This window comes from Gallinula chloropus, assembly GCF_964237585.1.
Source record: "Gallinula chloropus genome assembly, chromosome: 2".
Taxonomy (NCBI): domain Eukaryota; kingdom Metazoa; phylum Chordata; class Aves; order Gruiformes; family Rallidae; genus Gallinula; species Gallinula chloropus.
Genome location: NC_140086.1, coordinates 4,810,207 through 4,822,562, shown reverse-complemented (window position 1 = coordinate 4,822,562; position 12,356 = coordinate 4,810,207). Strand labels below are relative to the sequence as shown.

Sequence of the window (12,356 nt, the reverse complement as noted above, 5' to 3'; positions counted from 1 at the left end):
AATTATGACAATACCAATCTGTTTGCTCTATGCAGTGTTTGTCAGAAGATGAAGCATGGTTACCAAAATTATCGCGTAGACTAGTCTGTATATAGTAACAGGCCAAGGGGTTAGGAGAGGAAGGGTTTCCGGGTTGGGTAGGAGGCACAAAGTAAAGCTACCAGATAAACAAGCCATAACTTCTGTCAAGAACCTATCAACAGATTCCCACCGCGTGCACTGCGAGTGGGCAGCTGTGCAGAGAAGTCCGTCTGAACCGGCGTCTCGAGCACCGCCGTGTTTTCCGAGCGACGCTGGCAGGACGGCATTTCCAACTCTAAATAATATCAATCAAGAGGGGCCTGCCCTGGGAAGCCAGGATTTTGGGCAGCCTCTCTGCTATCCAAAACATCGTGGTGTTGGATTCTGGGCTTTGGTCTAGACTCCTGTCTAATGAGCTTCACGAGGGAATTTATAGGGGTCCTTCTCTGGCTGGAGAGATGCTGCCCTTGAGATCAAAGGAAGGATGAGCCAATGGCTGGGCTCTGGCCCAAGGCTTTCATGCCATTACCCTATGGACTTCCCCTGGGCAAGTCTCTTGGGGTAATCTGTTTAACTGATCTGCAGCAACATCCACTTTTCTCCATCTGTAGGGACAAAGATGCACTTGTAGGCCTGTTTTAGAGACCTCATTTGGAGGAGATGGAAGTAAAGTTGGTCTAAGTAAAATCTTTGCTGTTATTTTGAACCTGAGTGCTTGAACCACACAGAGGGAATTTTGTTGTGTTCCTTTAAGATCATGTCAGGAAAGTCCTATTAAGGTCAACTGAGGGACAAAAGAGAAGCCAAGAGAGAGAAGAAAGGCTCTCAGGGCTTCCCCAAGAATAAAAATTCTACGGATGGAGTTCAGTTTAGTTCTTACTCATTGACTGTTCCTGCTGAGATGAGCAAAAGTGACATGATTGGAGAAGGAGGTAAGTTTGGATCAGTTTGGTATTTTGACAAGAATATAAAACCTGTTCTGGCAGAACTACACATTCATGGAGCATTGTTCATCACTGCACGGCTGGCTGAGAGTCAGCTGGCGCTCAGGTATACTTCCCTCCATGACTGATATGAGATCACATACATTTGAGATCAGAACTCTGGATCACATTTGCCCACTGAGACAAGGCTCAGCAACTCATTCTGACCTCTAACCACATTTATATTTCAATTAATGGCCTGAAGTCAGGTGTCCAGAAAGCTCTCCTGAAGTGACATCTTTCCCTCCTTACAAGAGACCTACATGCTGTACCACATCTATTCAATCACATCTTGTAGTCAAGATGAAAGCGCTCAAGGCAAATCAGGGCTTCACATCCCATTCAGCCCTTTTACAGCATCTGTGAGTCAGATGCGTTACCTGAGAGAACTGGATTGAGTGGGTGGTGGGGCTGAAAGGGGACAGATAAAGAGGCTTCTTTGTCCAGATCAAACTGAGTCAAAAGGACTTAACATCAAGAGTGATGGGGAAAATGCCTGTCCACATTATCCCTTTGTTCCATCTCAAGCACATTTCATTTTTTTGGTGGGCTGTTGCCAAGAGAACCTTATATTGTCAAGTCAGTGAAGAAAGAAGATCATTAAGGGCTGCCAGTTGATTAATTTCCTGCTATTAATGGAGCTTAAACTAATCATCTATGGTAAATATTTACTTTTGCTTTTCTATGTCCTGGTGTTGACAGGTGATGGACATCAGTCTGCCCTTCCTAAAATGAAGACTTGTGCTTATCAAGGCAAATACAAGAAGGGGGATGGACCTGGGAGAGCGCTACTTACCTTCTCATTAGGATGGAAGAAGGTCTGTGAGCTTTTACTGAGACTGCCATGAGATGAGCAAGGACATTCACCTACATGTAAACTCACCTACATGTAAATCCAGCTTTTTTCCTTCTGACAAGACTCTTTCTTGTTGCATGGGAAACTGGAAAGGAGAACCTCAGCCCTGAGCTGGGCTGATAGCTCCATTAGAAGAGGGGTGGCCAGCAGGGACAGGGAGGGGATTGTCCCTCTCTACTCTGCCCTTGTGAGGGCCCAGCTGGAGTCCTGTGTCCAGATCTGGACCCCCAATACAAGATGTGGAACTGTTGGAGAGGGTTCAGAGGAGCCACCAAGATGATTAGAGGGCTGGAGCACTTCCCCTACGAAGAGAGGCTGAGGGAACTGGGCTTGTTCAGCCTGGAGAAGAGAAGGCTGCAAGGGGGACCTCATTGCAGCCTTCCAGTACCTGAAGGGAGCAGAGAAGCAGGAATCAACTGTTTAAAAGAGTAGACAATGGCAGGACAAGGGGGAATAGATTAAAACTAGAAGAAGGAAGGTTTAGATTAGATATTAAGGGGAAGATTTTACAGAGAGAGTGGTGAGGGGCTGGAACAGGCTGCCCAGAGAGGTGGTGGATGCCCCGTCCCTGGAGGTGTTGAAGGGCAGGTTGGAGGTGGCCCTGGGCAGCCTTGTGTAGATCCAGGCCTGAGGTTGGTGTCTCTGCCTGTGGCAGGGGGGTTGGAGCTCTATGATCCTTGGGGTCCCTTCCAACCCAGACCATTCTATGACTCTATGATTCTATGATTCTATGATTCTCTACATAGAGCTGTGAAGGAAAAGCCAAATCACCTGTGTTTAGAGCTCAAATCCACACCTAAAGTAACTTGATCTCTGACACTACAGTCAAGCACCCTGAAGAAGAATAGTTTCATGGACTAAAGACCTTGATATACTGCCAGCATTGGCAGATCATAAAAACACTTGGAGTGTCACGGGTCTCCTGTGCAAGTTTTGGTGCTTTTTGCAACGTCTGTTTGGTATACAAGAGAGATGGAACCGTGTCTAAGCAAGTTCTTCAGAGGTTAAAGGACTCTGCTGGTCTAATGTTCTCTTCCCAGCTTGGTATAGGACTGTTGTGTAGACAATTAAACGGACAGCCAACAGCCAGCAGAGGAAAACATCAGCCTGCATTATCTCATCTGACTTGTGACTATACACTCTGTGATAGCAAAAAAAACCCCCAGGATGGCAGGACTTGGGATTTCTCTTCAGATAAGGCCTGAAGACCTGGGAATGTACAAGGACAGAGAGGGTCTCACAGCAAAGGGAACAGGGATGGAGCAGACTGGGGATACAAGGAAAAGAAGGGATCAGAGAAATTGGAAGTGGGTGATTATTGCAGTGGATATTCCCCCTGCATCCCTATTAGATCCCCAAAGCAGAACAGTACCCACCACACAGCACTGAAATACTGCAGGGTAATAATAATTCCTTGTGCTTGGAGACACGTTGCAATCTCCCAGTCTGCCTGGGGTGCCCTGCAAAGCATGGGGCATTCGGTGTGATGTGACATTCCAGGTGGCACTGTCAACCATAAGCATCACACAGCACTTCCCATGACAATCCTGCTCATCACCTAACCAACATACACAATGGATATCACTACTGGTCCATGGGCATGCACACCACACCAGGTCCCCTCCTGCACCCACTGCATCCTTTTCCCAAGGGTGGAGGGATGAAGGCCCTTCTCCTCTTCCCTAGCACACAAGACACCTTCCTGTCTTCAAACACAGATGGATGTTGGGAGAACACTCTTGTCCCTTTCCTGGGCCTCACCATGGGATGGGGATAAAGTGCTCTGCTTTTAGGCTTTTTCTTCCTAAAATGGGAGTCTTCCAGCTCTGATCCAAGCGCTGGAATCTTACCCAGAGCTCCTGTTTTGAGACTAATGATGCCCAGAAGGGAAAAAGCAAGCCAAGCCCTCATTTGTTTCTCTTTATCATCCTTTGCTGGATATCAGGTCCCTGTGTTCCCTGGCCACTTTCCCCTGTATTAGCTTTCTCATCCCTGCTCTCACCAGCTCTCCCCTCTGTAGAGCTCCACTTGTTTAACCCATTGCCTCCATCTCCTTTCTTTCCTCTGTTATTTCCCTGTCTGGCACTTCTTCAGCCTTTCCACAAGTCCTGCCTACATCTGCTAACAGTACCTACTACTGCTGATTAGGCTGGCTAATGAGACTCTTGTACCCATATCTGAGGGACAGTAAAACCCATAGGGAGAAGGAAGAAATTGCCTTTGCACATAGGTGTAGTATTTCCTCTTTGCAGTTGTCAAGGTGGTTGTGGAGGGAGGGCAGAGCTTGCTCAGAGCCCAGGAGGAAGCCAGTTGGGCAGATAACCCTATTTATAGAGTCAGGGGCTGATTTTCTGGTGCAGAATTAGACATTTTCAGCTTTCCTGAACCCAGCTATGTTTGCAGGGTGACTGAGGGGTGCCCATTCTACACCTCTGCCTTGTTACAGCTTTCTGGACTGCAATAGAAAATGCACTGCAAAGACAGAAGTGCTTTGAAGCATGGCTGTGCTGGATGCCATACAGGGAGAGAAAGAGACCAGACTTTATTTCTGGATACCTATCCCCTGGCATGCCAAGAGACTAGAGACATCTGTGTGTTGTGACTTCAGGCAAGCAAACTTATGGTTAGAAGAGATCTCTTGTCACAGGAATGGCTGAGATCCCAAGGAATACAAGTGAGATTTTTCACAGCCTTTTTCTGCTAGCCTCTGGGCAGCTGGTAGAAAGGGATATTTCTAATTCACTTTATAGGATTTTAGATGCAGAAGTGAATCACAGCACATCAAAGACTGTTGGTTGGCTTGATGATCTTCAGGGCTTTTTTCAAGTCGTATCATTCAGTGATTCTAAGATTCTAATGCTGTAATTCCCCTGAAAGGTCAGGGCTTTTCACAGAGCTCTTTAGTGCTGTTAAGCTCTTTAGGGAATGCTCTATTCTGTCTATCACAGATTTGGTGGTGGTAGTATGACATGCGATGCCCATCCATCCCTATTACCAGTTCATCCTTCCAGATCCTCAAAGGCTGTTAAGTGCCCCATTTTGTTTGAAATCCCAGGGAATTTGGCGTCTAAATCTTTTAAATACTCTGTAGAAAAGACTGCCCTGAAAAAGCTGGCTTGTGTGTGCTTTACCTTAGCAGTCTCTGCATGCATTTAATGATGCATGGAGTTACTCACATTGCCCTTGGAGGCATCCCTATAGTGTTGTATGTGGCTCTTCAGAGAAAGGACAGGTTGAGGTAGGAACAGGCCTATTGCAATCTCTGTTGGTGATCACTAAGAAGCAACCCAGGGAGATACCCTCAGCACAGGGATGGTGCAGTTAGATGTTAGGAAAAAAATGTTTACTGAAAGAGTTGTCATGGCCTGGAACAGGCTGCCCAGAGAGGGGGCTGAGTCACCATCCCTGGATGTGTTTAAAAAAAGGGTAGATGAGGTACTTAGGGATATGGTTTAGCATAGGATGGGAACAGTTGGACTTGATGATCTTCAAGGTCTTTTCCAACCTTGTGATGCTGTGATTCTGTGAGTCAGTTTGAGGGGTAAGTGACCTCACCCTAACCTCCAGAAACATAGCTGAGGGATGCTTCAGCAGCAGTGAGAACTGACAGATGGAAGTTGCCCACTTTAACTGTGCCATTTGGGAGAGGATTTTTGGATGACAACTGAGTTTTTGATCCTGATTTTCAACTTTGTGCCTTGAGCAGAAATGAGTGACTTTAAATAGGACATAATTCAGCAAGTGCTGCACCCTGAGGAAAAGCAAGATGTGTAAACAATATGGATTAAACACAGAGCACAAAAATCACTGGGGAAAAAAAAAAGGCAAGTTTGTGAATGATTTAGCCTCTTTCCAATTTTTGGAGATGGTGTCCTTGATAAGGGACCAGACCCTGCTTTGGAACTGGCATAAAATAAAGAAGGACCACTGAAAGGTCTGAATAATGCAATAGGCATTGCCACACTATGGGAATTACCCAGTCTCAGGTGGAGAGTGGATGATACGGGGAGTGAATGATACACTGGCAGCAAAGAGATTTCAGACTATTACAACTTCAGTTTACAGCAGAAAGAGATTCAACTGGGACTTTGTTTAGGAACATGAAAATCAAAGCAATTAACCTTAGAGATTTTATGCTGAGCTTAAATGAGCAACTGCACTGAGAAAGATGTTAAGACATTTCTGTATATGGCAAAATCTCTGTCAATAGCAAAGGAAGGGGAGGTGTGAGGCTGGAGCTTGTTGGAACACAGAAACTAAAATAAGCTATGCACTGAAGCTGCACTTTTCCTCCTCTTTCTCTGAAGAACTGTTGGCAAAAGACTATACTGGTAACAGCTCTGCATACGTGACACATGTTTTCATGTGTCCTTCTCTGGAGATACTCAAGACCCATCTGGACACTGACCTGTGTGACCTGTCCTAGGGACCCTGCTTTGGCAGGGGGGTTGGAGGTCCCTTCCAACCCCTACAATTCTGTGATTCTGTGATGGCATGGAAAGGCCTGAGAGTGTGTTGTGGGTTGGTGGGCATGAGTTTTGAGGGTTTTCAAGGAAGACCTCTGAGGCATAAAATAATTTCTCCAGATGAGCAGCTGGTGGTAAATGGTGGCAGAAATGTGAAGTGACCAGCCTGGCCAAGATGTCAGAGCCTAGTCTGTGTGTGCTGATGTGTCACTTATCAGAGAACTGCCAAGAGGGTGGAATTGGCTGTTAGGTGCCTATGACAGTGATTTATAGTTGGATAAGGAAATAGGTGAGGCAGAAAGAAAACACAGTACAATTGGGCCCTGGAATCATAGAATCATAGAATGGTCTGGGTTGGAAGGGACCTCAAAGATCATCAAGTTCCAAGTCCTCTGCCATGGGCAGGGACACCTCTCATTAGACCAGGCTGCTCGAGGCCCCTTGAACACTGCCAGGGAGGGGGCAGCCACAACCTCCCTAGACAACCTGTTCCAGCATCTCACCATCCTCATAGTGAAGAATTTCTTCCTAATATCCAGTTTAAATCTACCCCCTTCCAAATGAAAACCATTCTCCCTCGACCTAACACTCCATGCCCTTCTAAAAAGTCCCTCCCCAGCTTTCCTGTAGGCCCTTCAGGTACTGGAAGACCACTATAAGATCTCACCAGAGCCTTCCCTTCTCCAGGCTCAACCACCCCAACTCTCTCATCCTGTCTTCACAGGAGCGGTGCTCCAGCCATCTAATCATCTTCATGTCCCTTCTCTGGACCCATTCTAACAGTTCCATGTCCTTCTTATGCTGGGGACTCCAGAACTGGACACAGTACTTCAGGTGGGGCTCTCACAAGAGTGGAGTAGAGGGGCAGAATCACCTCCCTCGACCTGCTGGCCACACCTTTTGATGCAGCCCAGGGTGTGATTGGCCTTCTGAGCTGCAAGTGCACACTGTCAGCTCATATCAAGCTTCTCTTCCACCATCACCCCCAAGTCCTTCTCTACAGGGCTGCTCTCTATCACTTCATCTTCCAGCCTGTGTTGATGATGGGGATTTCCCCTGACCCAGGTGCAGGACCTCACACTTGACCCTGTTGAACTGCATGAGGTTCACATGGGCCCACTTCTCCAGCTTGTCCAGGTCCCTCTGGATGGCATCTGGTCCTTCCAACGTGTCAACTGCACCACTCAGCTTGATGAGTGTTATATAGGGCAACCAGGTGATCAGGCCCAGTCAGCAAGGGTTCATGAAAGGTAGGTCCTGCTTGACTATTCTGATCTCCTTCTATGATAAGCAAGCCCACTTACCAGAAGAGGGAAAGGGTTTGGATGTTGTTTACATGGACTTTTGTAAAACCTTTGACATCATTTCCCACAGCATTCTCCTGGTGAAATTCCAGGCTGCTCATGGCTTGGACTGGGGTACTCTTCGCCAGATAAAAACTGGATGGATGACCAGGCCCAAAGAGTGGTGGTGAATGGAGTTAGATCCAGTTGGTGACCAGTCACAAGTTGCGTTCCTCAGGGCTCAGTACTGGGGACAGTTCACTTTAATGTCTTTATTAATGATCTGGACAGGGGGATCAAGTACACCCTCAGTAAGTTTGGAGACGATACCAAGGTGTGCAGGAATGTTGATCTGCTTGAGGGCAAGAAGGCTTTACAGAGGGATCTGGACAGGCTGAATTGATGGGCCAAGCCCAACTGTATGAGGTTCAACGAGGCTCAGTGCCAGGCCCTGCACTTGGGTCACAACAACCCCATGCAATGCTACAGACTTGGGGAAGGGTGGCTGGAAAGCTGCCTGAGAGTAATGGTCCATAGTTAGCTGAATGTAAGTCAGCAATGTGTCCAGGTAGCCAAGAAGACCAACAGCATCCTGGCCTTTTTTCAGAACTAGTGGGGCCAGAAGGATTAGGGACGTGATTGTCCCTCTATACTTGGCACTGGTGAGGCCACACCTGAAGTACTGTGTTCAGTTTTGGGCCCCTCACTCCAAGAAATACACTGAGGTGCTGAAGCACATCCAAAGAAAGGCAACAGCGCTGGTGATGGGTCAGAGCACAAGTCTTATGAGGAGTGTCTGAGGCAACTGGGGTTGTTTAGCCTGGAGTAAAGGAAACTGAGGGGAGACTTTATTGCTCTCTACAACTACCTGAAAGGAGGTTGTAGCTAGGTGGGTGTTGGTCTCCACTCCTAAGTAAGAAGCAATAGGACAAGAGGAAATGGCCTCAAGTTGCACTGAGGTGAAGGTTTCGGTTTGATATTCACCGACAGGGTTGTCAGGCACTGGAATGGGATGACTAGGGAAGTTGGTTGAGTGACATCCCTGGAGGTATTTAAAAGATGTGTAGATATGATGCTTAGGGACATGGTTTAGTGGTTGATTTAGCAATGCTAGGTTAACTCTTGGACTTGATGATCTTAAGGGTCTTTTCCAATCAAAATGATTCTGTGATTCTCTGATTCTCTAATTGGACACTGCACATTACAGATCGCAGAGATGTTAATTTTATTTCAGGCACAGGACTCAGCTGCCCAAAAAGAAGTGAACATGGTGGGATACCTGATGATAGGGCCATCAGGACAGTGCAGGATTTGCAGGAGAACCACAATCATCTTGTGCAGCAGGAGCTAGAGGTGTGGTGACACTCCATCATGTCTACCATGGCAGTAGGCACTGGTCTGTTGGCAACTGAAATCTTCCTTGGGGGACTTTGGTGCTGGATGAAGATGTGTGCATGAAAGTGTCCCCATGTGCAGGTGATGCCTGGGATCCTGCAATATTCCTGGACACTAGGCAACATGGAAGTCAGGGTCACCCATTTGGGAGGTCTCTGCTTCTATGAGTTGAATCACTCTCCATGGACTCCACTGAGGAACTGGGACACATAGCACAACTATGCTCATCTTTGAACTGGTCCCTGGATTGCAGTGATGTTGACTGGGTTTTATTACCATTGTATTGGTCAGGGAAACAGAACAGGGGAAACATACACGTGTTGCAAGATACAATCTCTTGTAAATTCAGTTGCAGGAGGTGGTTTGAAGTATTGGTGATGTTGTGTTCCTGTGAAATGGAGATGGCTGCCCAGTGATCAGACCCTGGGCAAGCAGAGTGCTCTAGGATGCCCCAGCTTGGACCACCCATAAAGCCTGCCATTCTGAGTAGTAACACCAGTGAGTGCCATGAAAAGCTGTTCACTAGACCTGATGAAATCATAGTAGCCTTCCAGCTGGAGGGGCAGTAGGCATGTCAATGAGGAGACATGGAGCTGATGTTGATGCTGCAGGTTTTGCAGCTTTCCTAGGGTATGTTTTTCTGTTTGCATTGCTTAATTGATACATCTAGGCCTGGAGGTTGGTGTCCCTGCCTGTGGCAGGGGGGCTGGAACTCTGTGATCCTTGGGGTCCCTTCCAACTCAGACCTTTCTATGATTCTATGATTCTATGATTCTATGATATAGTATAACCTAAATCACTCATCTACCACCAAGGACTGAATTTTCTGTCATCCTTAGCCTCACATACCTTTTAAACATGGCTCTTAAATCATCCTAGTGACTTTTTACTGGGGTAAATTTCAACCTGGATGCCAGAGATAGATTATTTTTCTATCCTTGGAAGCATCAACATTTAAGTGACTGAGTGGATGGACTGATAGTGGGAATAAGGAAAAGCAAGCCCTGATTTCACAACATGCCAGGAAGAAAAATCAAATAAGAGTAGTATAGCTTTTCATCTGCTTTCCATCTAGGGTGAGAGAGCAGAATAACAGAGTTTGCTGGAAAACATTTTAACTTTTACAGCTTTTTTGTCTGCACATCTGCAGTTTAGGGGATTTAGTGATCCAAATGAAGGTGGGATGTATTCTTACCTCTCCCCAAGCCTAGGCAATGTGTATGAAAAAATATATACCCACATGTATTTTTTTTATTATAGCTGAAATAGTGAGAGGAGACTTGACTGCTTGACTTCTCTTCCCTGAGAAGGTTCAGACTCTTTCAGAAAGAAATAAGTAGTTATAATGACAGGTGTGGTGGAATACTTTCTTTCCCACTCCACTGGATCTAAAATCTTTGTAGTGGATAGCTCTGGAAAACATCTTTTACTCCTAAGCACATGCCCAAGGCCCCAAAACTTTAATGGAAAACAGATTTTTTTTTCTGCTAAGCCATCCTAGAAGTGTTGCATTATGATGTCAAACACAAAAAAGAAAAACCACAGTAAAGAATTTGTTGCTAGCAAAATGTCTGTATTAAAATACAAAGAAAACTTTCCTGTTGGGAACAGTAGTTACTCTCTTTGGTATGTGTATTAACAGCACTGCAAGATCCATTTTCCAAACAGACCACAATGTTCTTGAAGAATAAATTTCACCACTGTCATTCTGAAATGCCACTGTCAGCCTAAAAAAATAAAGAGGTCAAAGACAATAGTACCGTGCACCCTAAGAATATTCCAGCATCATTATACTGGCTTACTGCAGCGTGTCCCATCAGGTGTGGGCTATATCTGGACACTGCTTGGTGATGGCAAGCTCACAGGACTTCCTATCGTGTTTGAGAAGGCGATGATTGCATTGGGGCCCTTGGAGTTCTTGTTCATACCCAGGATGTCCACGCTGGTTTGCTCTGGCTCAGTTTTCCTGAAGATGTTTTTCATCGTTGACTGAAAGTTATTGGTGACAAAGCAGTAGACAATGGGGTCCATACAGCTGTTGAGGCTACTCAGAGTCACCGTCACGTGGTAGACAAGGAGGTTGACATTATGAGGCATGTCTGGGTTGATGGCGATCGCAATCTGCCGCACATGGAAAGGAGTGAAGCAGATCATGAAGATGATGAGAACGGTGATAAGGAGTTGCACAGCCCTCATTCTTCTCTCCCGACTCTGGTGCATGAGGCTGGGTTTGGATAGAGCACACATAATCCTGGTGGTGAAAAAGATGATGATGATGAGGGGAAAGAAGTACTCGCAGACCATCAGGACCAGAATCTTGGAGAGGCAGCATGCAGCAAACTGTATTGCCATGGTCAGGATGGAGAAAGTCACCACAGTGGCAAAGATCCAAATGAAGACGCAGATCCCCTTGGCACAGGTGGGGTTCCTCCATTTACGTGAGGCCTCCACCTGTACAATTGCCAGGTAGCGGTCGACGCAGATGCAGGTCAAGAAGAGGATGCTGCAGTACATGTTGACAAAATAGGCAAAAATATGAACCAGGGAACAATTTCGGCAGTCCCCTGCGCTGTAGAACATGATGATCCGGACAGGCAATGAAAAACCCACCAGGAGATCAGTAACAATCAAGTTGATGGTGTAAATAACAGAGGTGGTTTTTGTCTTTGTGCGGAAGCAGAAGACGTACAGCGCCAAGCTGTTCAGCACAACACCCACCAGGAAGATGATGGCATTGACAACCATCAGGGCAATCCACAGGCTATAGAACTCTGCATATAGTTCTTTGTCGGGGTGGATGAACTTGGAGAACAAGTAGATGCTGGAGTTGGGTTGCTGGGTGGAGTTGATAGAGCCAAGGGCTGGCAATTGGGTGGAGGAAGTCGTCATGGTCACTGGCTTCCCAGCAAACTGGAAGAAAAGAAGCAGTGGTGTATTGATTATTATTCCTTAGGGTTCAAAATATTGTCACTAAGAACATTTTAACCCACATTTTTGTATGTGCTCAGCAGTTACATATATTGCTGTTCTCTGTCCCATCTGTCAATACAGGATTACCAATAATTGCTAGGAAAGTACCTGGTCTCATAATGACTGTCTTCCAGTGGATATGTGTTTTGGAGAAGACACACAATCCCCATGTCAAGTTTGGCTTCCTTCTCCCTGTGCAAAAATGGTTTTAAGACCTGAGGAAGAACAGAGAAGTGCACTATGCTGAGGAGAGCAAAGGGGAAGGGAAAGTGGGGGACACCTACATGCTTGAGCCAGCCACACGGCGAATGGCCCAGAGAAACAGTCAGGGTCGCTGAGTACAAGCAGCATGCATAGATGTTCTTGGAGGGCACAGGCCATT

The 12,356-nt window shown here is 46.3% G+C and overlaps 1 protein-coding gene across 1 annotated transcript; it reads right to left on the bottom strand.

Annotated features, from left to right (window-relative positions):
- Window positions 1-10,572: 10,572 nt before the first annotated feature.
- GPR20 (G protein-coupled receptor 20) lies at window positions 10,573-11,905 on the bottom strand. Its single transcript, XM_084260010.1, has one exon. It carries the CDS (start codon window positions 11,891-11,893, stop codon window positions 10,832-10,834), a length of 1,062 nt encoding a protein of 353 aa, XP_084116136.1. The 5' UTR covers window positions 11,894-11,905; the 3' UTR covers window positions 10,573-10,831.
- Window positions 11,906-12,356: the final 451 nt, after the last annotated feature.